Source organism: Python bivittatus, unplaced genomic scaffold (genome assembly GCF_059951505.1).
Source record: "Python bivittatus isolate LINGU-HERP-01145 unplaced genomic scaffold, Pbiv_v1 ctg000610_np1212, whole genome shotgun sequence".
Lineage (NCBI taxonomy): Eukaryota > Metazoa > Chordata > Lepidosauria > Squamata > Pythonidae > Python > Python bivittatus.
The window spans coordinates 42,573,340-42,599,841 of NW_028277088.1; the positions used below are offsets into that span (position 1 = coordinate 42,573,340).

General features: G+C 38.7%; 1 protein-coding gene across 5 annotated transcripts in view; it reads right to left on the reverse strand.

Annotated features, from left to right (window-relative positions):
* Positions 1–26,502, reverse strand: part of PIK3R4 (phosphoinositide-3-kinase regulatory subunit 4) — a 52,512-nt gene that overhangs the window by 15,281 nt on the left and 10,729 nt on the right. Inside the window, exons 1-13 of one of the 5 annotated variants that reach the window (XM_088150892.1) lie at positions 17,864–17,998; positions 16,101–16,180; positions 14,950–15,025; positions 13,069–13,831; positions 9,630–9,763; positions 8,922–9,504; positions 7,757–7,891; positions 5,897–6,118; positions 4,428–4,601; positions 3,399–3,544; positions 3,093–3,296; positions 1,759–1,960; positions 750–949 (exon numbers count right to left, since the gene is read on the reverse strand). In XM_088150892.1, the coding sequence (XP_088007018.1) occupies positions 750–949; positions 1,759–1,960; positions 3,093–3,296; positions 3,399–3,544; positions 4,428–4,601; positions 5,897–6,118; positions 7,757–7,891; positions 8,922–9,504; positions 9,630–9,763; positions 13,069–13,798 (2,730 nt within the window). In that variant the 5' untranslated portion in view covers positions 13,799–13,831; positions 14,950–15,025; positions 16,101–16,180; positions 17,864–17,998. Of the gene's footprint in view, positions 1–749; positions 950–1,758; positions 1,961–3,092; positions 3,297–3,398; positions 3,545–4,427; positions 4,602–5,896; positions 6,119–7,756; positions 7,892–8,921; positions 9,505–9,629; positions 9,764–13,068; positions 13,832–14,949; positions 15,026–16,100; positions 16,181–17,863; positions 17,999–26,502 lie in introns of those variants that run through there. The other 4 variants (XR_015797951.1, XM_007433030.3, XM_088150893.1 and 1 more) reach the window with 4 other exon arrangements.

Here is a 26,502-nt window from a genome sequence, read left to right on the forward strand (position 1 = left end):
GAAAGACCTAGGTTATATATTATATTTTTATACAAATGCACGTTGTATTATTTTGAAAGCTATCATGATTGGATGAGCTCACTGTGGAACTCTAAACTATATCAATCAGTGTAATGGTATGTGGGAAAGACCTTGTGAGACTGGGCCAAGAGACGCTGCCAAGGGAATGGTCAGATAAGAGACTGAAGAGCCCACAGCTGGATAGTGGGCGGGGCAAGGGGCTCAGAAGAGACCCTCCCTAGTTTCTCGGGCGGTAAAGGAGACAGGGGGAATGGTAGTTTGAGACTTGCAAGATTCTGTTAATGTAGCTTTACATTAAAGTAGAATTAGCTCATCTGATTATGATTCCTCTCTGGTTTACCCCAGAATCAATCTTGCAAACTACGGAGAATTTCTTCTGAGCCTCTTGCCCCACCCACTATCCAGCTACGGGCTATGTAGTCTCTTATCTGACCATGTCTCTTGGCCCAGTCTGCCAAGGTCTTTCCAACATACCATTACAATCAGGGACTAAACACAGGATCAAGATCACTGATCCTGAGATGACACAGGAAAAATAAAGTGAGCATTATGGATCCTTCTGGTGTCTGTTGGCTCTCCAGTTCAACATCTGATTCATAGTTAGCCAGAATTTGGCATTTACCCTCCACATACTTTTTCAAAGATGCCAAGGTAGAAAAACATTTATAGGTATTAAAAGGAATTCTAAGGTTGAAACAAAAAGTTAATTAAAATATTCCATCAAATACCTGTGGAGATGATGATAAAGGAGCACAAATGCCAGCAGAAGACTCTGATCGAAGAGGTTTTCCAGTCTGGATAGTTTCCTGGTCAGAGGCTTGGACATAGCCTTTGCTAAGGGGTTGCTGTATGCTAGAAGGTTCCAAAGAGCCAAACATACTCTTCCATTCTTCATTTACATTTGAATCTTGTTTTACATGTTTTCTAGCTAAAATCAGTAAGTCCCAAAAGAAGGATTATCATAAGACTGAAAATGATGCATAACAAATCATCCAGAATGGTCAGGATCGTTGCAGAATAAACAGATACAGACTTACCCAGCCTGATTTATTTTGACCAGATGTTTAAAGAAAAGGGGCGAGTGCTGGATCATGTAAATCAGTTGCTAGGTCAAGTTGGATCTTGATTTGGGCAAAAGTTTCAGCCTAACATTAAATAACTCTGAAACATTCATCTTAATTCCCACAGGTGGCTCATGTCTTCTAAAGCACTCAAACATGCAGAAGTCTTTACACACAGAAGTGAGACTATTTAATTTGTATTCAGGATGGACTTAGTTTCACCATAACAGAAAATTATTTGCTACAAAGCAGCATACTGCTGGTTTGAAACTTGATTGCATTTCCAACAAGATATCAAAACACCAGCTATGTGCTCAAATGTCCCAATTTGCAAGGGATGGGGGAGGATCATTCATTTTAAAGATTGCCTTTCACCTAATAAGACATAACTAACAGTAGAACATATGGAGTTAATTATATTCTAAGATAGAATTGCCTTGAAAAGACAAGATAAGGCAAGCTGTTGCAAAGGAGCTATAGCTCGTTCAGCAGAATCCCCTTGGCTTTTTAAGTAGTATTTTCAGGAAGCAACAAAGATAAATGGCAGGAAAGCCTACTTTTGGCAGCCCAATTATGCATGACTAAATCTGGATCCCAAGTGCATCAATGACTAAGGAAAGCTTCCACATATAAATTATTAAAAAGTAACAGATGTGAACCATGAAACTATACTAACCACGTTTATCATCAGACTCCTGCTTAGTTTTGACAAGATCAACTTGTCTCCCAATTATACCCAAAGCAGCCAAGTCGATTACGCCTTTTTGAATGCTGTCATGAAGGTGGCTCTGATCCACTATGTTGGCCTTGGCTTTGTTGGACTTTAACATGAAGTCTCGTAAGGCGAGCAGTTTGTCTTCTTCTTCCTCAGTCATCCCCTATTCCCAAAACACAGAGTGCTGAAATTATGCATTTATCATGACTGGAGAAAAACAGGTGAGAATTTCAGATTATACATAATGTCTAACAACTAGAATCAAGCTGGATCTTAGTTACTTAGGAATGGTATACTTGTGGAGTATGCAAAATGTATCATAACTGTTAAGGATCATAACCGGGTGATCTATGGTATTCTGTATACATCCAGAAATGAATGCCTTTTAGAAAGCAAGCAAGAACTAAATTATATGTTAATAAGTCCTTTGCTAAATACAAAAGCAAAGATAAAAATAAGCTGCCTTCCAGTAATCAAAATAATCTGGGACATGGACTGCCCTACTCAACCACATAATGTAAATTGTTATTATTTTGGTAATCCAACTTATCTAACATAATTATTATAAAGTCTATAAAGGTAAGGTAGGTTCTATAAAATAATTTTGTCCAATAATAGAAGCTAAACATCATATGTCTTATTTATACAAGCAGGTCATTTAATACATTTGGTTTTTCTACACAAGGGACTTCTCATAGCAACCTTAAGAAAATTGTCAGCTACAAAATTTAAATCAGCAGATTAAACTGTAAACTTAAAAATCCCAATTAATGAAGATCAATACTTAAATGTAAAATTATACTTCAAGGCAGTCTGGATGGGTTCTCCCTCTATAAGCAAAGCTTCTAACCTAGCTGTAACTTTTTTTCCTAAGAACAATCTCTACCATTTAATACAGCTATGCTCCATTAAAAGTCAATACTGAAGTACTGGAAAAATGGGTGGTAGTGTGTGTGTGTATGTTTTTCCTGCAGGTACAGAGTCCACTTTGTTTGGATCAACCAAATGTTGATCCATCAGTTGCAACAGGAACTGACTGACTGGCCTGTCACCCAAGCCTGACATCATGGGCTGAGAGAGAGTAACTGGCCCATAGTTACCCAGCCAGATTTCATGCCTAAGGAGTGAAATGGGTAGTGGTATGTCACAGCATAAATTTCAAGGGGGCGTTTGTGAAAAGAATGACAAGTGCCACAGGTCTATTTGGATGTTGTACAGATACTACCATGATTCATATCCCTGTGTGATCATAGATCCTCCCTGGCTTTACTATTATTATACTGGCAAATATTTACTTGAGAAAGTAGCTTCTTTAGCAGTTGTACAATTGCAGGATCTTCAGGGGGTGGACAATCAGAAAGGGTCCCACTTCTTTTTTTCTGACGAAGCTGAAGAGTTCTGAAAAGACTTCCTATATCTTTAGACCTTAGAGCATAATCAAATATAGAACGGCTTACAGGTTCCTTGAGAACACTCAGTAGAACAATTTCTTTATCTATCTGCAATTTAGGAGAGAAAACAAGGAAGTCATCAAGTTCCATCAGAAATCATTTACATAATGCACTGCTATGAATGATAACAATATGTGTTTGGCTTATTACCTGTATTATTGGCTGGGTGATGAAGGGGTGCAAGTAAGGCATAAGTTTGCAATAAACATCAGCAATATTCAAATGCTGTGCTACAACAGTGATAAATCCTACTGCTCCATAACGTATCCAGAGATTAGGGTGGCACAAAAAGGGAGCTAGAAGAAGAAATTTTAAGTAATCAACATGATAGGATTAGAGACATAATTCAAACTCCAGAGAAAAAACTAATACAACTTCTCACACACATGCACACATAACAATTTCAAGTCAAGCTTCAAATAAACGAATCCAGCACAAGAAAATACATTTTTTATCATTCAACTAGCATCCCTTCATAATTATAAGTTTAGCACACAGCAGAGTATTCCATTAAGAATTTAATCCCTTCTGCTTTGCAATATTTCTGGTTTTATTCCAAACTGTCCTTAATAATATCCAAAAACCCATAATTCATTGCAAAAGCCATCACATAATGTTATACCAGGAGCTAGATACTTGAGCTCTCAAACTGGGAAATATAAAGGATTTTTTGGCTAAGCCTAGTGATGGTGGATTTTTTGGGTGCTTCCAGATGGATAGTTCTTAGCACTACCATGAAAAGACACGATGCAGCTTTATGCCTTTTCCTATTCTGTTGGTGAGGAAAGAGATGGAAGCAGTAGGATTACGTGGGAAGTCTATAAATTCTATGAATGTAAAATCAATGACTAAACAAAGTCACTTTGAAGAGTTCCATTACATTTGAACGAGTAGGATAATTCAATAACTAGGCCAACTGATAATTAGGGCCATGATAAAGCTATTTTAGGGCCATGACAAAGCTATTTTAACCTAGTACTATAGAATCTTTCCTCACTTGATACCATCTAAATGTGTCCAGTCTACAACTGCAAGAATTCCTATCCAAGAACTTTGAAGGCTACATATTCTGGAAACTGCTTGGATGGTATTAAATTAGAGAGAGTGATTATATACCAGTGATTAAATCACATCCCATACAAAGATTCTTGAAACAGGAGGGAAAAAAAGCTGACTTACCAATATCACACACAAAGTCATATATATGAGGTTTCTGTAGAAGCCCTAATTGGCACATACAGGTAAGGGCATTGAGAGCTTTATATATTACAAATTCTTCAACATCACTGAGTCCTTGCTGAAGCAAAGGTTTTAGAATGGAAGAGCTTTGCCAGCCAACATAAGCAGCAACACCTAAAATCCAGGCAGATTTAAAAGACATAAATTACAATTTCTAAAAAACTAAATCATTTTATGAAGGAAATTCAACATACATTGTGAGACAACTCACCTGATTTTGAAAAAGAATGAAATTGAATATCATTGTAAGAAGCTGTTTTCTATGGATTTCCCATATTCTTTCACAGAATTTGTTAGCACTGTTGTAGTGGTCAATGGCAGACAACAGGGATGGGAAATCCACGGCCATTCACGTATCACTGAGCTTCAATTCTCAGCATCCCTCACTACTGGCTGGGACTGTAATTGTAATTCAGCAACATCTGGAGGGCCATGAGTTCCCCAAGTATGGTATTAATTTTAAGGATAACATGCATTCATGGAGGACTAATCATCAGTGCTGAAAATTGAACCATAATATACTTCTGATTATCATATGCTGAAGGCAGACAACATGGGATGATTCATAGCTATATATGTCTGCGCCATTCTTAACTTACAGGTAGTCTTCGATTTACAATCACTTGTTCAATGACTGTTCAAAACTACGATGGTGCTAAATGAGAGGGGCTTATGACCAATCTGCAAAGTTGCAGCTATCACAGTGTCCCTGTGGTCACATGATCATGATCCGGGCGCTTGGCTCACAATTACAACATTGCAGTGAGCCACGGTCACGTGATCGCCATTTGAGACCTTCCCTGCCAGCTTCCCACAAGCAAAGTCAATGGGGAAGCTTGCAGGAAAGGTTGCATGTTGCTCCTGTCGCTTTTTCACCCAAGGAGCCCCCTACAGAGTATGAGATCCCGCAGCACCTCCACCTGCACACACCTGTACACCTGCAGCACCCCACCACCTGTGGCCCTCGCCAGCCCACCTGCATTCCCCAGTGCCTGCCCACGGCCCTCTCCAGCCCATCCATGACAACCCCCACTCCTTGCCTGGGACTCCCGCCTCTTCCTTCTTAATGACTCGCAAGGTCCTGAATTATGATGGCAACTGGGACTGCTATTGCTAAGTGATATGGTCACATGATGTCATGCTTTACGACTGCATTGCTTAGTGATGGCAATCCCGGTCCAAATTGCTGCCATAATCCAAGGACTACCTGTACAACCATACAGGCCATCTTATGAGAGAGCTTACTGACTATTGGCACATAAATACAAGTTGGCTCACTTGGCTTAAGTTTGTAGCTGTTCACATTAGAGGGATTTGTTTATATACAAAACCCTTTAATTCCCCAGTTAAGTACAAACGATCCCTCCCATAATGTAATGAAAACATGATTTTTGTTGCTAAGCACTTACCCACTATGCTGTCAAAAAATGCTCCCCGTAAATGCCAGTCATTCTTATCATTAAGAAAAGTGATCATATGGGAGAGAAGTACATCATTGGCTTTTTGACGTCCAAAAAAAACACAAAGACGGGTGATCCCATTCTCCATTAAGGTCTGTTTAACAATGTTTTCTGGATCACTTAATAAAGTGACCACTTTCTGCTGAACCATTTCATGCAAGGCCTGAAGCTCTGCAACAGTAACACAGAAACAGAATTTCTGCTAGAGAAAATGAAGAATATGGTATTCATTATTGTTCTACTCAATATATTACTTTTGCTCAGTAATCTCTTCTTTTGTCTTCATTGAACTGTTTAACATTTATGAAATTATAATGAATTATGTATTTTAAAAAATGTCACCAATGACCCAATTGTGCCATGTGCATTAGTGACAAATGCAACATACTGGGACATAAGAACAAAAGCCTAGTAGTCAGGTCTACAATCCACCTCTTCTAAAATTGTATCATAAAATACGATAAATAAAAGGGGGAACAGCACATCAAAGCTAAGGGGAAATTTGAATATGAATTGACATGGCACTCTCTCACATATCTTGGACTTGACTTATGGGAATACTCTATAGCATTTGGCTTTCAGACCACCAAAAACCCAAGATCAAGTAATTTGATTGTTTTGCTCACAGCACACATCCTGAACATGCTGCAACATACACAAGCTCCTACACTGCCATCACCCTAAAAACAATTTAATTACAGCAGACATAGGCAACTTCGAAAGAGTTAGGAGCTACAGTTTAGATTTTCAACCTTTGGAGAGTCTCAGAAGGACATCCTATGACACAGTGATGTTATTGGTTGGGGCATAGCTGAAATTTATCAGCTCATTTTTTGTGCATTTTTGGGAGGTCTATGAGTGGGAATTGGGAATGGGAGGCCTCTGGGAAGCAAACCCTTTAAACATTTTGGAAATCATGAAAAAGGGCCCAGAATCACACCCTGGAATTCATGGAGTCACTCTCCAACGTATCTGTAGGACATTAGGTTGGGGAAGGGTGGGATAATGCAAAGTAGATTAAAAAGAGCATGAATAGCAAGAGAGGAAAAAATGATACTCTAACTAGTGAAGTGGCTTCCATTCAATTCAGAAATCCTTCCAAGTAGCACTCTTACTTTGTCCTGCATCAGGTAATAATATCAGTTATGTAGTGTTGAAATAAGGCATTTAAAGTCTGTGCTATTGCTCAAATAGGAAGTGGTGTAACAGTGCTCGGAATACAGACTCTCAACTTGATCGAACAACTCCAGTGATGCATTCAATACTAAAATAACTGCATATTAATACCTGTTGCATATATACATTCACAAGATGACACTAACACTGAATGACATGTGGAAAGCCTTGCTTGGGTATATAGAAGCATATACTGTACATTGAGATCCACACAGAATTTGAAAATGCTAAGCAGAAGGATGGCTAACTTAAGACTGGGGTTTTTTTTTTCTGCTGAGATAAATTGCTAATGTGATTTATCATAGGAACATTAACATGTATCCTATTTAAGTAGATTATTAGCAGCACTGTTTTTTTTATTCAGTTGTTGTAGATTATGATAAAATAACATAATTTCCAAGAAATGGGAATTCTTGGTATCTTTCTGGAATCTGAAAATGTTCCTCCAGATGTGATGGAACTGCAATTCCCATAATTCCTAGCCAGCATATCTTGAAAGTTCTAGAATGGGAAAGACTACATTCAAAGAGCATGAAAAACAAAAATCCTATCCTGTAGATGTCTATCTGGAAATGTCACCAAGTTCATTATAAACATCACATTTAAGGTAAGTCAGACTAAAAAATACATTACCAGTATCGTAATTTTCACTAGGATGTGTTGCATCATCTGTTTCTTCACCATTTGGTTCGTTTTCCATATTCAGATTTTTCAACTGGACTAGCTCCAAAAATCTCAGAGCAGTTTCAGCTAACAATGCTATGTTCTCTGCAAAAATTAAAAAAATAAATAAAAAGCAAAGTGTCACAGAATAAATACATCTGGAACTAAAGTAATCTTAGTTCCAGAAGCCTCACTAATGCTTTCCAAACTTTCTAAAATAACTTTCATTCAAAATGTAAGTTGTTCTAGATAACCTGCAAAAATGCCCCTCTCTATATTTATGTGGTTGGGCTTGTTCACCTGAAAACTCTGAATGGTTTCTGGTTGACCATCATGAGAAAACAGGAGAATGGACTAGGCATTTTTCTTAATCCTGAAAAGTACTTATTACATTCTTGCAATACAAAGATGACAAAGTACACTTCAGGGAGAAGTTGGCAGTGTACTGAATATGGACACCAATGTTCTCACAGACAATTTTAATTATCCTTCCACACTCCCCCCCCCCACACACACTACAAAGAAAAACACTAGTTTGTAGCATCATATTTATTGTTAAGAGTGCCTCTTGGTCCCACATAAGCATTCTTAAGGAATACCATAGTGAATGGTGCTTGGTTCAGAAACAGAACAACCCACCTCATAAAAAAGAAATAAAATAAGCTGGTACAGTAATGGAAATGGTAGCATCCCATTGGGCTACATGGGTGGCAGAGAGCATTCTTACCAGAAAACATTATTGGGTAAATGGGGCTTGAGACTAGCCACAACCACCATGGGAGCAGTTGTATGAATCCAGACATTTTGTGTGAGAGCCTGGAACGTCATCTTAAAATTGCAGTGCATCCACCAACTTGAACTTTATATAGAGATATCTATATAAAATGATGTTGAATGGTATGTAAAGTCGAAACACATACTTGTTATGAAAGTTATGGCCAAATATCAATTTTAGAATTTTTTTAATAACCTAAAATCTGATACAAAGAAATCAAGTTCAGCACCTAACCCATACTTGCATAGAATTAGCTGCCATCTTTATTCTGTTATTATTTTACAGAAAGAAAATTAACTGACACTCAAATGAGTCCTAGTCATTTTTCATCTCATCTCCCAGCCCACACTCACTTCTTACCAGCATAAGCCAGTCTGACAATAGTGGCTTCATCTTGGGCCAGGTGAGCAATACCTGGTAAGATGTACTCTGGATAGATATTGGTATCATTTCGTGGCACTTCTTTAACCAAAGTCAGAACTTTAGTGAGTGTCCTAACAGCTTCTGCCCTCACCCTGGGCACAGAGTCATTGCTGAAATGCAAGAGATAAGGGGTGATACGATCCAGTAGGATTTCTACACTTAACCTAGGTGCCAGCTGAAGAATCAACTCCAAGGCAGCCAGTTTTGAATCACAGTATTTCAAGGTCTGCAGGCACGAAGTTATCACAGACACCAAGATCACCAGTCCATTTTCCTTTGTCTCTCCCTCTGCCTTTTCTGTTTGGTCATGCCCACAGAGATTGTGGATTATATTGTCCAGGTCTTTACGGATAACAAGGATGCGCTCATCAGCAGATACAAAGGTTTCCTTGGCAAATTGCGCCATGTACGGCTGAAGGAAAGTGTAAAATATTTCAGGAAATGCATTGTTACGTTGTTGCTTCAAATAATCTTCAGCTGCTAAACGCTTTTCAGGCTCACACCGGATCATTTGAATAACCTTCAGAAGAAACCAAACAAAAGGGCCAAGGTAGTGGGGTGAGGGGGGTAGGATTCAGAAAGAATGCTGTTAAATAAGAAGAGAAAAATGCAATAAGCCACCATAAAGAGAGTAGAATTATTTACCAATTCTCTTATACTTCGGTCTTCAATTTTATTCAGGACCTGTTCAGGGGCAAAGAGGCCATTTCTATATGCCAAAAGCTGTGACAAGTCAAAGAGAGGTACACCTTCTGTAAACAACTCAGCTATTACACAACCTGGGGGGGAAAAAAGAAAATAAATACCTGACAATTACGAATTAGGCATTTATTGGCTTTCATGATCATAACAAAGTCAGCTATGTCTTGTAACTACTAACTGGCCTAGATTTGGTATATCTACAATATGCTAGTAGAAAACTGAACACCTACATTCTTAGTTTCCGCTCTGAACCGTCATTACAAATTTTGAAAGCTTTGATTTTAAATTCCATGCTCATCTAAAACTCTTCATAACTAAACATAAACCACCTACTTTAGACATCTCCACTTTAGACTGCTAGTAAAAATATTGCATCCTTGGCAGTTGACTAATATTACAAAAAAATTCATATCTGCATGTCAAGAAGATGGTTAGGTGAAAACCCATGCACTCTATTAGCTTGTGTACATTTTTTAAAAATATGAGGGAGCATTCAAAGCTCCCCATACACAACCTAACTGCAGTGAGATCATAGTGATCTGCTCATCAAGTGGACACACATTTTTCTGAGACCACATAAAGAAGAAAGAGATCAGCTTTTTCTACCTCCTTAATATATTCTCATGTCTTTAATAGCTTAGTTGTACAGTATTAGCCTGCATCTTGCAGCTGGGAAAGAGGAGGCAGTAAGGTTTATGGAGGATTAAAGTTGGAGGAAGGAATTCAATTTCCATTTAGCCTAAGCCAACATGGCCAATGGCAAGAGAGATGGTGGAGTTTTGCTCCAAAATACCTAGAAGGCATCAAGTTGGCAGCCTCTATTGTGCCTTTTAAAAGAAACAGAAGCCCCACCTGGCTGAGGCGAGAAAAAGAATTATTAGTCATATCCTTTTTTTTTCTTCTGGTATCCTAAGAATCCCAGAAAACACCACTAGAACATACATTAAAGAAATCTGATTCTATCTCCACAGCTATTAAAAATGGTGGCTCACCACTAAATCCAAGGTGCAGATTTGGCTTTTCAGCTTGGTAGACAAGTACATGCAGCCCCTGTTAATACACAGATTTCCCAATAGCTGGCTGCAACAAGATCATCTAAAAACATTTGGAAGCTCACTTTAAAGCAAGATTGGACAATCCATGGGCCATGTATGTAACACTCAGAGCCCCTGAGTGTTGTTGCTGATCTTCAGAAGTACAATGACCAAATACTGGTCATGGCGCTTAATTAAAAACAGGTACACTAAACCTTCAATCTTGTGTCAACTATTCTTGGGGCATCATTCTGACAAACTCCATCCATATAACCCTCTTTAAAAACATCATGCCCCTGCATTAAAACAATTGCCGCTTGCTTTAAATTTATTGTCAACTGATGACATCAAGAGCATAGATGAACCTAGCTTATTCACTGTGAATTGCAAAAAAGAGCCATCAAATATATGAACAGGAAAAGGACCAATTATGTAATTTGGCTTGCTCAAAATCTACCTTAAGAGATTGTTCTACATCTTTCAGTTAGCTGTGGGACTTTGCAACTACGTACGATTGTTACCTAAAGCAGAAGTAGCCAACGACAGTTCATGTAAATGTAAAAATGCTCATGTGGTTTTTGTGAAGCCACAATGAACTTCTTGAAATTGCAAACTGATTCATACAGATAGACAACCTGCACAAATTATCTAATCTAAAATCAAAAGAATATTGAGCAGTAGAAAAATACCCACTCCCCAAAATGCTCTTATTATTATTCCATGTCAGCAAAATGGTTTGTAATTTTACTACTCATCAATTTAGGGCTAGCTAACAAGATCAATCTTCCACACTAGCAGATTAAAACCCACATGAAGACAAACAATCTTCACATACAGGTATATAATAAAAAGGGTTGTGCAATGCTTTAGATTGAACTTGAAACAGCAGCTTTGGAATTCATTTGGTACAAATGTAGCACCTGTCTACAACTTTTTAAAGCAGCTATTTTTTTTCCTGGAGTCATGGGGCAACTGCAAAGGGCAGCTGTGATCTCAGGAAATAAACTAAATGTATTTATTAACAAATTTAAATAATGCATTTAATTACTATATTTACTGCTTTCTGTGCTGAAAGCGGTATATCTATCTCAAAATCATTTACAATAAAAACAGCAATAAAATACAAAATTAAAATGTTAAAACAAAATTCAATAAAAATAAAAAGTGGGGGACCATTTTTCTAGCCATGCATTCCAGGAAGTGCCTAAAAGTTGTTATAACAGGGGGTTCCCAAATTTCAGAGGGGGGAGCTATCTATAGCACAGGAACCCCACCACAAGGAACCCCCCCCAACAAGCAACTGCTAGATGGCTCTCAGCAACTCTCAGTATATAGAAGGATCTCCCATCATGTTGTCAGAGACTTATCTCTACAATGGTAAAGATATTTCGATACAGATCCTGGCCCCAATTTATTTAGAGGTTGATATGTTAGAACACAGACTTGGAACCTGGTCTCAACTGACAGCCAATGCTATTGCTTCATCACGTGAACTACCAGTTGCTCCTCTCAGTAACCTGGCTGCTGAAGTCTGAATCTGCTGCAGTTTCAAGACCAAATACAAGGGAAGCCCCAATTAAAGTTGCAGAAAAATATTATGTTTGGGTTGCCACATATTCCAAAACACTTTTTGCTTTTTCCAAAGCACACAAATATACAGTCACTACTATTATTCAGTGTATTTTACACTAGGTTAATTACAGAAGTATCAGAAAAGGTTTCCTGGGACAGTATGATTTCAGAACTCAGACGGCCACCAAACCTACAACCAATTGCTTCCCCTGTGTGTCTAAACTGACTGCTTGCAGAATACTAGAATATTAAAGGAGAAAGCAAGGCTTGATCTTTCATACTTAATGGTTTTCTATGCATAGTACTTTTTAAAATGTAGTAAGAACTTTCAGATACATATTCTTCTATGTATACTCTGAAATGGCACCATATCACATATGCCTGAAAAAACAAATCTAGCTTTATATTTCCAGCAGAACTTTGAGGAAACCAGCTAAATAATTATACTAATCACAGGATGGCCAGGTGATTTAGAGCAGTGTTTCTCAAGCTTGACAACTTGAAGATGTGTGGACTTCAACTCCCAGAATCCCCAGCCAGCATGCTCACTGGGGAATTCTGGGAGTTGAAGCCCACACATGTTAAAGTTTGCCAAGTTTGAGAAACACTGATTTAGAGTACTAGTGATCCCAACTTTGCACAAAAGCTTCCCTGGCTTCTTCCAGAAATCAGAGTATACTTTTCAAGACTAGTTTTCAACATTGAAATGTTTACTACTTATTGCCTATGAAGGCAAAGCACAGATCATTCATAACTATTTGATCACTCTGAAATACCTGCAGAAAATATATCCATTGCACGTTTCAATTCCCCCCTGCTGCGTTGATTGCTGTTGGCCAAATCAACCAGGGGAGTGGAAGGATCTCGGATACTTTCCAGTTCTGTGGCAAACATACTACCATCAACAAAGCGCTCTGGAGCAATGTAGCATGTTCTCCTTCTTGAAGTATCAAAGAAATAATTGAAATCAGCAGGATTGTCTTCAGGGAGGTAGGTTGGTTTAAAGCTTGCAAAATCGGTTAAAAGGACCCAGTTCCAGCTGGTCACCATTACGTTTTCAGTTTTGATGTCTCCATGCCGGACTCCAGACCTGTGTGCTTGGTCCACTGCAGTCAAGATCTGGAAGGCAATCCATCTCTTTTCAATGTTGTTTAGGAATGGCCGAGTACTAATACGGTCATAGAGATTATCTCGCACATACTGCCTGAACAACATGGCTGCTTTTTCAGACAATGTGGCCTTCTGAAAAGGAAGACAGTTTTGTGCAGAATGCAACCGTATTTTCAGTTCCTCCAGCTCCTGCTTATAACTAGTTAATGGTAAAGTTGGATCTTGAATGGCAAACACCTTGACAACCACTAAACCTTCTCGGTGCTTGGCTCGGGCAACTTTAAAAAAACGAGTGCTGCCCAAACTTTTGTCATATTCAAAATCATGGATGTCTGAGAAATAGCTGTCAACAGAAAGTATCTGAGAGGGGGCAATGCCAGCCAGCTGATTCCCCATTGCAGCTTCTTTACTTCAATGTTACTGTGCCACCTAAAAAAGACAAAGTTACTTTATCATCTTGACTGTATTGTTCTCAAACTAGGATACTTACATACTGGTCCTGTTCAAATTACTAGCATAAATGGTTGCTTGTATAGTTTTTAATAAAAATTAATAAGTTTATTACTTCCTTCTTTTATTCATGTGATTAATTTAGCTAACGTTTATAACTCTATAAAACTTGATTAAAATAGTTGGATAGGGTTTTTTTTTTACCCTTCAGAACTCAAAACAGATTCTCAATAGCCAAATTCTGCACAAAAAAATCAATTTTACTTAAATTCTGTTTGTAGTCCACTATGTTAACTTCTGGCATTACATTTTTTCTTTCCTGATATCTACATACAGGCTACAAATCAATGGTTACAAGTGAAGCCTAATTTATTTTACTACATATTTGTACAGTTTCTAAATCATGGTCATTATTAAAAACATTCCCAAACAGAACAGTTTATTAAATGTTACCCTTTTTTACAAGAAGCTGACAAAAATGAATTAAAAATAATTACAATGTAAGTCATAAAACAATGGATGGGTTCTTTTATATATATAAAAAGGGCCAGATTATGCTGTTGTTTGGTATGACATACCTACAGTAATTAAAATTATCAAATTTAAAAGGTGTATAATTGCTAATAATTGAGCAAATATCAAATATCACTTATTCTGTTAATCCCTTCTATGAATAACCATCTTTGATGCTGAGAATTCTCCCTTTCCTGCTACGCAATGGTTTTTAAGTATGCAATCCAGGTAGAAGCAGTACGGCTGTGTGTCACCAGTATGTCTACTGAGCCAAAGTTTCTGAATGCTGCAGTCTTAATACCACTAGTAAAAACATAGCAAAAGGAGAAATGTTAATCTAATTAATGGTTTCATAAATGTATCCTTCAGGCATATAAATAGCTTCAATATTTTTAAATAGCAAAATGGTTACAGGTAGTCCTCACTTACTGACCGCAACTGGGACTAGCAACTCCATTGCTAAGTGACGTGGTTGTTAAGTGAAACATCATGTGACTGTGCTGGACATACACGTCACTTCCGCTGAGGCCGTAAAGCGAATCATCCACAGTTGTTAAGTGAGACATCACATGACTGTGACTTACGATTTTATTGCCAGTTTCTCCATTGACTTTGCTTGTCAGAAGCCAGCTGTGAAGCTCACAAACGGCAATCATGTGACTGCAGGAATGATGCAATGGTTGTAAGTTTGAGAACTGGTCATAAAGTCACTTTTTCAGTGCCGTCATAACTTTGAACAGTTGCTAAACAGGGCAGTCATTAACTGAGGACTACCTGTATATGAATTCTCCTTCTCCTGAGGTAGTGAAAACATTTCCTAATCTTAGAACAGTAACCCTCAAAACATGGCATGCTAGAGATGGAACAAGGATGACCTTGTATCAGCTGGATCCAAAGCCCCTTGTCTGCCACAGTGGCCTTGGGAATATTTGTGCCTTTATACTAACCTGGCATTACAACTTCTTTCTTGCTGAAATAAAAAGGAAAGGGAAAACAACAAAGAATATAACAAACAGAAAATAAAATGTTAAGTCTGCCTTCTCAGACATCTCCTCCCCTATCAGCAGGGTTTGCAAAAAAGTGAATGATTTATCACTTCTTAGACACTAACTCCACTACAACAGTAGCGTTAGTTACACAAACTGAACATGTATCCTCATTGAAATGAACAGGCAAAATTATCATTCAGATGATCCTATGGATTTCAATAGAACTTTAATTCAATTAACTTCTTATAGAGCTAACCCACAATATTTTCTAAACTGCTTCTCTTGTTACAATAATTAAAATGTACAATATTTATGTATATGCTGTAGATTTATGTATTTCTGTATATGTACAGAAATACACAACTGCATATGTGCATACAATTTTTCAAAAATAAATACAAATTACGCTACAGGTAATCATAGTTAGCTATTAATTTTTATGTATTAAGCATCCTTTCTACAATGAGGAGGAAGCAGTCATGTTGACTTTCACATTACAGTTTGTGATATAGTTTTAGTTATTTAAAACAGTTTCAGGTGTTTTATTTATTTATTAGATTTATATCCTGCCTTTATTTTTAACAACTCAAGGTGGCATACGTATTGTTCCCTCCTATTTCTTGTAGGTTCAAATGATAACACTACACAAACAATAAATATCACTGTTAATATAATCCACAGCCAATAACATTAACAATTGCCACAAAAAGCTTACACTTAGCTAAGAGACTACATTCTATATCTACCTTATATATTGCTTTTATTTTCTCTGACTTTCAGCAATCCAAGTTGGGAGTCCATCCAGAGTTGTTGGGAGTCAGACAGCCTATAAAAATGTATAAATTGTATGTATAAATAAATAAATGTTTAAAATAGCCTCCAAAAGGGTTAGGTTGATAAAGAAATTATCAATCAAATAAAAATGTTTTTTTATTTTATGTCTTTAATGTTCCAAAGGTTCCTGACAGATATCTTTCTTCCAAACCCAAACCCAAATCTGACATTTGTTTTAGAAAGTTGTTTTATGCTTTAGTCCTCTGTTGTACTTTTCCAGTCATTGACCCTAATGCATACATATATAGTATATACATATATTTGCATATATGCTTGTAGTTTAGTATTTAGTATGTAAGCACTTTAGTTTTTTTGTTCACAAAATAGTTTTATAATCCTGTCAGTTTTAATATCAAAATTCCTTAGTATTGTATCTGCATTTATAGTATTATAGTGAATTATTTTATTTACTTCTATTGATTTTAGAAAACATCAATGCTTTTTACTTTGTAACATCTTATAATTGCAGAAAATGTTGGTCAGTGACCATAATAAAGTTAACTTAACTGAGAAAGGCTATTTTCTGAAGTGGTAATGCCAGAACAAGTGGATGTCTCTCCTTCAGTATTATTATGTTCTAGGCCAGTACTGTAATGTACAGCTCTATCTACCTTCTTCCTAGAATTTATTGTCAAATATAAACTTACACCTCTTACTGTTCATATTAGATTTCACATATTTGGTCTTTTCATACGCTGAATTACATCTCTCCAACCTGCATGGACATTCTTCAGGGAGAATGGACAGAGATGCAGTCCAATATATTCAGAAATCATAAATGCCTTCAGCTTTTTAAAGATATTCTGTGCTTTTAAGTTCATATTCCTATGACGGCACTATGCCACTAAAGTATGGAAAGCGCTGAACTATAAAGTGGCTTATCTGGTCCTGGCATAACACTTTTCATCAACCTAGCTGTTTTTGATGATGATGATGAAATAAACCATGATTACACATGATGTGACAAGTGGAAACCAGTTAGCTTCTCAAAGTCAATCTGTCTGCTTTTCTCTTCATTCCTCTCAAAAATTCACTATCACCAATTGTCTCCTCCTTTTTGGAGAGCCCCCTCTAAATTGGATGATTCAGATTTTTTTCGTGTATCTAAGATTTATACCTTGACTTTCCTTCAGGACACAAGTCCCTGCATTTAGCAGTCCCTTGTTGCCCCTCAAACAACAACCCTGTGAGGTAGCTTAGGCTGAGATCTAACGCCTCCACAAGCCCCTCGATAACTTCAGTGGCTGAGGGAAGACTTGAGCTTGGATCTCCCCGGTCCGAGCCCAAGCTCTTACTCGCCACATGCTACTCGCTTGTAGGGGGAGTTCAAACGACAGGGTGCCGCAAGGATCTTCCGTCCTAGAGGCATCCTTCAAAAGATTGGAGTGGAAAGCCCCAACTCGAGGATTTTTTCTCCACCCGGGCTCCTGCCTGACACCGTTGGACACCCAGCCCGCATGGCCAGGGACGACCGGGTATGCTTTGCTGGCTAACGAAGACATGCGACCGTAGGGCGAACCACACATTCTGCCAAGCTGCCCTTAATCCCCCACACGCGGGCACCGGCCAGCCTCCTTGCGACTGCTGGACCAAGATCGGAGCGAGCGAGCAAACTAGCTCTCCTGGCCGCATTTTCAGCCGCCGCCCCTCACTCGCCCTCCAGCCTGCTACTTACCCCCTTCTCGCCAGAACTAGAGGGGGCCCAACCTGGGTAACCCGGGCCAGGAAGGCCCAGAGAGACTCTCGGGCTTCTTTGCTTACACGGAACCGGTAAGCATTACACAAAAGGAAGGAGGCGGCGGCGTCGTGAGCTCACATCCTGACAGGGTGAGGAGACGTAACCCGGGAGGCTGGCCGGTTGTTTGAAGGCCGGCCTCGCCTCCGGAGGCTGGGTTAAGGAATGGAACGAAGCAGCCCTGCGGGGAAGGGGGGCAGCTTAGGAACACAAGGCCGGGACGGGGTGGAAGAGGAGCTGCCGGAGCTCAGAAGCGCCCGTGTTTTACGCTCACAACAACCCTGCGAGGGAGGGAAGCCTCCGAAGCTGTGACCGGGCCGCGATCCTCGAGGGAGCCTCGTACCTGTTTGGGATTCAATCTCTGGTCTCTTTCGTCGAATTCAGACACGGGTTAACCCGCTAGTCGTGCTCGCTCACCTCTCTTTACACCCAGTGATGTGCCTACTTAGTCCGTATGGCTGAATTTCTGCTAACCGCTTACCCCGCAAAGCTGTATTTTGGGGTCTTCGTCTGGCGAGAGAAGGCTCCAAAGCTTTCTTTGAGCTTTCATTGCTAGTCTGACACTCTCCAACTGTGTTGGACTTCAGTTTCCATACTTTATTTATGGAATTTGCACAAAATTTGCACAAAATTTTATTGCAGCATTGCTAGCAGAAACAATATATACTATGTGTTCATACAGTCTTATTATAAAATAAAAGTATAATTGTTCATAACCAATTGATTCTCTGAGTAAATAAGTGATAGAGTAATTCCCCCATATCTAAAATACTAGGAAAAGAATTCATGAATGAGAACATCAGTATGTTGTCATTTTGGGGTAGTGGCAGTGCAATGTAAAACTCTATGAATCCCCAAAGTAAACTGGAAGGAATTGTGCTACTTCTGAATAAACCTGATTTTGTCACAGCTCGTTTAAGCAAAAGAGCTCTCCTTGAATCCTTAAAGCACTTGAATCCTCCTGAAGGCTTGGTGTTGCTACCCTGAAGGCTTTTCCTGGCTGTCTGCCGTTATGCATGCAAGCATGCAAAGCTGTTTTTTTTCCCTCTGGCAGTCCCAGCAAGATGTTGGCTGTGCGTGTGTGTATATAGTCAGCTGGAGAAAGCCTTTAATGCAACCATGCTGAGACTTGCAGAAGTGGTTGTTTTAATACTTTCAGGAAGGCTATTGTTTATACAAGTATACTTTGAAATGCCAAGCTCTAGTATTTTGCTTGATTGTGGCTTAGTGGGTTGTGTAAATCCAACAATTCAGGTTTATTTAATAAACTATAATTTAGCATATTGCATGAACATAGCATATATTATATGAGAAAAGTATTAATACAGCTGATGAAATGGACTCTAATCTACAAAAAGATAGGCAAGAATAACTAACCTTAAGTGTACCCCATAACACACTACCAAAACTAGTGCCATATTTTAATGAAAAATCACCCATTGGTAAGTGTCTTTTGATATCTTTGTATAATTCCAAAGAAATCTGTAAATGCACGGTATGGTTTAAAACAAAAATGTAACTAATTTGATGTTCTGATAAGTTTCATATGGACAAACAAGCCCAAAAGACAGGTAAAAAAGTGGTATCTTCAGACTGGCCAGCCACTATGCTTAATCAGTGAATTATAGTACTACATTTTCCAAACCAGTTTTTGTAACAATGAATAGAAGCCAAAACATTGTAGTTTTAATTTTGATCACAAGATGGCTCTATCTTCATGGACAAAATCACCTAACCTGTACTTAGCCTGTATCACTGTATGTGTACATGAAATGTTAATATATTAAATTATAAAATGCAAAAAACCCTAACATGTACTTTAAATAAGGCACAGCTATCAGGAGGAATACATGAAATTATAATATTTCAAATGGCATAATATAAATTATGTGAATAATTGGCAGAATGTCCTTAATATGCTAGCATGTACAGTTTTTTTAAATGACCCTAAAAATCTAGCAAGAATACTACTGGGGTCTGGTTCAGAAGTTAGTGAGGTGTGAGTGGTTTGTTATTACACTGAAGTTTTTTTTTAATTCTCAGCTGCTATAGTATTTCTTTTTCTTTGATTATATGTTGCTGGGGGTGGTGGTTTACAGTTAGTTATATTGTTCTAATTTTAAACTGTTTGCCATCCAGAGTCACTTTAGCAAGAGGAGCAGCCATGTAAACTATTAAGCAGAGACATTTTCATATACAAAGATATATAATAGTACAGTTTGCAGTTTATAACGTTGTAGATTCCCTATTACAAGACAAAACTTCATTCATCAATTTCCTTATTACCTCAAAATATTTGAAAGTATTAATTTCTCCACATCAGTTCTTATATCTGGACTTAATTTTTGTTCATTCTGTTACCATGGAGAATCTAGATTACATCACTTCCAAATGGTTGCATTGTACTATTTTTCACATTGTCCTAACATCTTGCTTTATGATAATTTTTCAAATGTTGAGATATTAATCAAAATTATAACACCAGCCTGCGTTCCTGGCTGTTCTGTCATTATATGTAATTTCTCATTTCTATTTTTATGCTGATAAGGCTGTATCAAAATTATTTCTACATATTAGTTTCTGTTTTGTATATTCAAAAAGATTGAGTTTCTTGCTCTAATGTGAGCCAATTACGAAGGCAGTGAAAGATTCAGTGCCCTCCAAGGGCACTTTCTACAGGCATCAATGCCAATAGCACTGGTTTTAGTTCAGCCACTGCCACAGCAGCTGTGCAAATGAGTCTCCCTTGGGGATTCATGTGGAGTAGTTTCAATTCTTGCAAATTACATTGGGAGGATGGTGATTTGCAGTAATCAGAAACAGCCTTTTAGCAATTATCCTCTTTTCTGACCCCACTACACACCCATTTATGTAGCTAATCAGAAAGCTAAATTTAACAAAGTGGTAGGGACTAAGACTGCAGACTTATTCTTAAAAGTCAACAGAATGGAATAGGTACAAATAGTGGGTGGGTGGGTGGGTGGGGGGTAAATCCAGGTGTAGATAGTTTAGGTGCAGGATGAGTAAAAAAGCAATGCTGTCTTAAGGCTCCAGAGGCTGAGCAACAACATTCAGTGTTACCACATGGAAGATAGAACTGGTCTACAAAGCAGAAATTCATAAAGACAGTCTTCAGTCCCACCTGAGTACCTGGTCTACAAAGGCACATTCATCAATTGATATACCTAACTGAACAATTCCATCAGCAGATCCTGCTTCAAAGGAAAAAAAGTGCTGCAGATCTAGGACATTCCTCCCACTTAGATGTACAGACGTGACCAAAAGTATTGGTACCCCTCCACTTTTTCCCACAGAATCCCAATCTGCCATGAAATAAGTTGAAACTGTCACAAGTAAATGTCATCCAGCATTCTTTATTCCATAGTCCATACAGCAGACACTGTGCTTTTGATGTATGGCTTAATATATAGAATAAAACATAAAGAATAAAATGTAAAGAATAAAACAAATGAAAATGGCACGGACATAATTATTGGCATCCTTAGAAGTTAAAAGACATTATTGGATTTTAGTAATATCTCAAGCTGTGATGGAATGTATCTACAAAGGGAGGGGGGGGGCGGTGATGTGATGAATTGCAGAAGACAGCAAGGTTCTCAGGAAGGAGGGGGCGCATTCCAGGAAGGGCAGAGAGACAAGAGACAATACAGTCTGGAGGAGGAATGTGGGAACTGTAAGAGGTTTAGAATAGCCATTCCCTAGAATCTCCCAGGGTATATCCACTAGTTGCAGTAGTACAGATTTAGTCTGGCAAGATTTTGTCTATATAGTATAAGCAGTAAAGGAACTGAACTCGGTTGGACTGTTCCCATGTTATTCTTGAGCTGAGCCTAACACAAGCAGACTATTTACAGGTGGTCCTTGCTTAATGACCAGTCATTCAGTGACCATTCAAACTTGTGACAGCATTAAACAAATGGTATTTATGACTGGTCTTTGAGGTCCCGGCCCTTAGAGCTCCCACGGTCACATGGTTGCCATTTGTGACCTTCTTTGCCGGCTTTCTACAAGCAGAGTTAATGGGGAAGCTGGTTGGAGGTCGCAAATGGCAACCATGTGACATCCTTGCTTAATGACCCGTGGTGATTCACTTAACAATGGCAACTGGGAAGTGCTAGAACTGCCATTGCTAAGTGACACAGTCATGTGACGCTGTGCTTTATGACTTTGTCGCTTAGCTATGGAAATTCCGGGCCCAATTGCTGTTGTTAACTGAGGACTACCTGTACTTTAATTAGTATCACAAACGTCTTCAGTCTCAAAATCAGTCACTCAGCCTATTTGAATGGAGAAAAGTGCTCACTCGAGGATTTTTATCATTGTGTACAGGACCGTGAACATGAACAAGAGAAAGAAAATTAGAGTTGTCTGAAAAGGAAAGGAAGAAGATAATAGCTAAGCATGATAAAAATAAAGGCTACAAAACCATCTCCAAAGAGCTTCATGTTCCTGTGACCACAGCTACAAATACTGTCAGGAAGTTTAAGGTCCATGGGAACATAGCCAACCACCCTGGACATGGCTGCAAGTTTGCCCCCAGATTGAACAGAAGAATAGTTTGAATGAAAGAAGAAAGAACCAAGGAAGATTTCAAAACAGATCCTGGCTGACCTCCAGGTCAAGGTACAACAATATGAAGTTGCACCATCCGTCACTGTGTGACTGAAAGTGACCTCCATTGTAGAAGACCCAGGAAGACCCCACTTCTGAAAGACAGACACAAAAAAGCCATACTGGAGTTTACTAAAATTCATGTTGACAAGCCACAATCCTTCTAGGAGAATGTCCTTTGGACAGAAGAAGCAAAATTAGAGCTTTCTGGCAAGTCTCAGCTATGTGTTCACAGAAGAAAAAATGATGCTTTTAAAGAAAAAAATGCCATCTCTACTGTGAGACATGGAGGAGGCTCCATAATACGATGGAGTTGTTTTTCTGCCTCTGGCACCATGTGCCTTGAATCTGTGCAGATTTCATTACAATGAAATCATAAGATTATTAAGGCATTCTGGAGAAAAATGTAATGCCCAGTGTTAGAAAGCTCTGTCTCAGTCGCAGGTCATAGGTCCTCTAACAGGATAATGACCCAAAACATATAATACATCTAACAAAACCCAAGAATGGTTGTAAAGCAAACATTGAACTATTCTGAAGTGGCCTGCTGTAAGTCCTGATCTGAATCCAATAGAACATTGATGGAAAGAGCTGAAACTCACTGTTGGCAGAAGGAACCCATCAAACTCAAGACAACTGGAGCAGTTTGTTGAAGAAGAGTGGGACAAATTGCCAGCTGAGAAGTGTAGAAGTCTTATTCAGAACTACAGAAAGTGCTTGATTGCAGTTATCGCCTCAAAAGGGTGTGCTACAAAATATTAGATTTGGTGTCCATGCCATGTTTATTTCATTCCTAAATGTTTTTGCTGCATCTAAATCTCTATCTCACTGTATCTTTTTAAAAAAATAAGAATAGTAAAGTCTCCCTTGAATCATGGTAACCACATGGATACATCCATAATTTGCCACTGTTTTCTTCTGGGATATTTTCTCAACTACAGTACCTAGCCTAGCCTACAACCTTAGGTGTAGATTGGGTAGTCAGCTATTGAAATATTAACAGGCCCAAAACTGCTTAGCTTCCAAGCACAGATTAGGTCAATATAATATCTGTTTCTGTGCCACTGCTAAAAATACTTTTTAAAACAACCAAGGAATCTCTGGGATTTGAGTTCTGGCAATTAATAATAATTCACAGGCCAAATACCTGTGATTAGACTAGGGCATCTTTCCTTAGTGTAGTACCTTACAGATGTCAGTGCTAGCCACTGGATGGGAGTTGCAATCCAACACCCTGCATTCAGAAGGGCCAGGTACAATGAAATCATCTAGTGAAAAAGGTAGAATTGCTTTAAGGACTGACTTAATGCAGTGATGTTTTATTTTCAGGTTCCCCAGAAGGCTCTCTCCATTATAATTATCATCCAAACTAATTACATGAGCACTGGTACATATAGAACATAATTTCCATTAGGTCAGGGATCAGTAAACTTGTCAGGCCCCTTCCTCCCTCATTCACTGAAATCTTGTGTGAAACTGCCTAGTCATGTGAGATTGCTGTATTTTTGCTTAATATTTCAGCCATACAAGTTGTTGTAGTGTGTCTTGGAAGCTTGCAGACTCCATAACATCTTTTGGCACACTGTTGCCTAACTGTGTTAGATAGTTAGCAAAGGTACCGTTCACTGTAATTAATATTGCTTTTGATCCCTTTAATTTAGCAGCATAGTATCATTTAAATAAAACATTTGTATTCTCTTCCACATAGCCAGATATCCTCTTTTCCTTTTTCCAATAATGAATGAAATAACAACTGTCAAAATTAATGGAAGCAACATATACAAGGAATGGCATTCCTTCTGATTTTAAGGAATGCTTCAGCATAAATATTTTTATCAAACATATTAGTTCTACATTATAGAGAAAATAAGAGGAAAACCTAAAACTCTAAGAACGATTTTCTAAAGACAAATCTGGGCATTGACACCAGGAAATGCTCTAGCAGCTGGAAACTAGTCCTCAGTATCCTGCCAGATAGCTGGTCGCTTAATGGTTAGAACAATCAGGGATGAGGTAATGTACAGAGCCATGTTTGTGCTTTTTGCACCCAAGAGTCCCATGGGTTGGGGGCCATGAATTCCCCACTCTTAATTTAGCTTGTGTGCTTTGCAGATGTTATACTCTAAATCCCATCAAACTCAGTTAGCAAAGGCAGTGGTCATGAATGATGGGAGTTATAGACTAGCAACAGTTGAGTGCCATAATATTGTCAGGATTTTCTCATGGGAAGAAATTCATCCCGTTATCTGTACAACAATATTATGTCTAGCTTATGTAGCTTATGCAAACAAAACAACTTGTGATTTGTGTGTTGTGTACGCATACTGCTAATTACTGCCACCTATTGGTGTGTGTATGCTAGTTACCCAGTGGGGGGGTATGGAGTGGCAATATAACTGGAGCATTGTATGCCCAGCTTTGCAGTTATAATTGCAGTTGTGTTAGCTACTATGTAGGTATGTAAGTTTTATGGGTTATGTAGTTGTAACAAATAACCAAGTAGTGTACCTCTTCTCTGCGAGTTTTTGGCTAGAGACTTTATGTTTGTGAATAAGTCTTGGATGCTGAATTTATGAGAAGAAGTGTTTTTTCTTATATTTTGTATACAACTTGTATTTTATGGCGTTTTGTATTTTTATTAATAAACAACCAGATAGTATATATTTTCTGGCTGAGTTTCTTTGGAGAACAAGATATGGACATTGCAGTTTGCAAACCTATCATGCTGGTGTGTATTTTTTCCCTGGGCAAAGGGTTTCTGGGAGCACTGCTGTACTCTGCTCAACAGATTATGGGCCCAGAGAACCCAGAGAGCCCAGAGAACCCAGCACTCAGAACCAGGACCCAGGCTTGAGGTCCCAGAGTGTCCAGGCGTGAGGTTCCAGGACTGTTGTTCCAGGACTGTGCCCCGGACGGAGGCCAGGAGTGATGCAAGCCAGGACTGAGATTCCTGAGTGAAGGGTGATTTATGGATTTATTACCCTGCCTGTGAATGTTTCGTTTGAAGTTTGGATTTTTTCTCTGTGTCTGAGAGCCTGTTATAATCGTGAAACATGGCGGCGGCACCTACAGCGGCAGTGAGCCTTCCGTTTGAAAGATTGAATCCAAAGAATTACCAGACTTGGAGTATAAAGATGAAATCTTTCTTCATGAAAGAGGGGCTCTGGCATTTTGTAAACAACCCCGCTCCAGCTGCACCCACAGATGCTGAGCAAGTTTTGCTGGACCGGGCGTATGGTAATTTGATATTGGGACTTGAGTCTTCAGAACTAGTGCATGTTCGTGATTTGGAAACTGCTAACGGATGCTGGGTGGCTTTGCGTAACATCTATGCAAGGCAGACTTCAGCTGCCATCATAAGTTTGTCAAAGCAGTTGTATAACCTTAAATTGGAGCAAGGAGATAATGTGATTGAGCACCTGCATAAGATGAAGGCTTTGTTTGCTGAGCTGGCAGATCGCAATATGCAACTTCCAGAGCAACAAAAGGCATGAATAATTCTTTCGAGTCTTGATGATTCATTTGAGATGCTTGTAGAAGCTGTCCAAGCTCTCCCACCTGCTGATCTGACCGTTGATTATCTGACCAACAGATTGCAGGAGATACAGTGCTCAAGAGATTTACAGATAACAACTTCAAAGAAGAAAATTGATAACGTAAAGCAGCACCCTTCTACTGGCACAGAGACTGCGTGCATGGTGAGGAAATGCTTTCGTTGTCAGTCTACCAAACATCTTCTAAAAAACTGTCCTATGAAAAATCAGCCTACTGAGAGTTCCAGAAGGTTCATCCGTTGTGGGAAGGGACAATTTGTTAAAAAACAAGCAAGTACTAGACTGGTGTCTGCGTTGATTTCTAACAGAGACAAACATTGTGCTGATAAGTGGTTATTGGACTCTGCTTGCAGTGAAATCATTGTGAACAATGAGCAGTTATTACTGACTAAA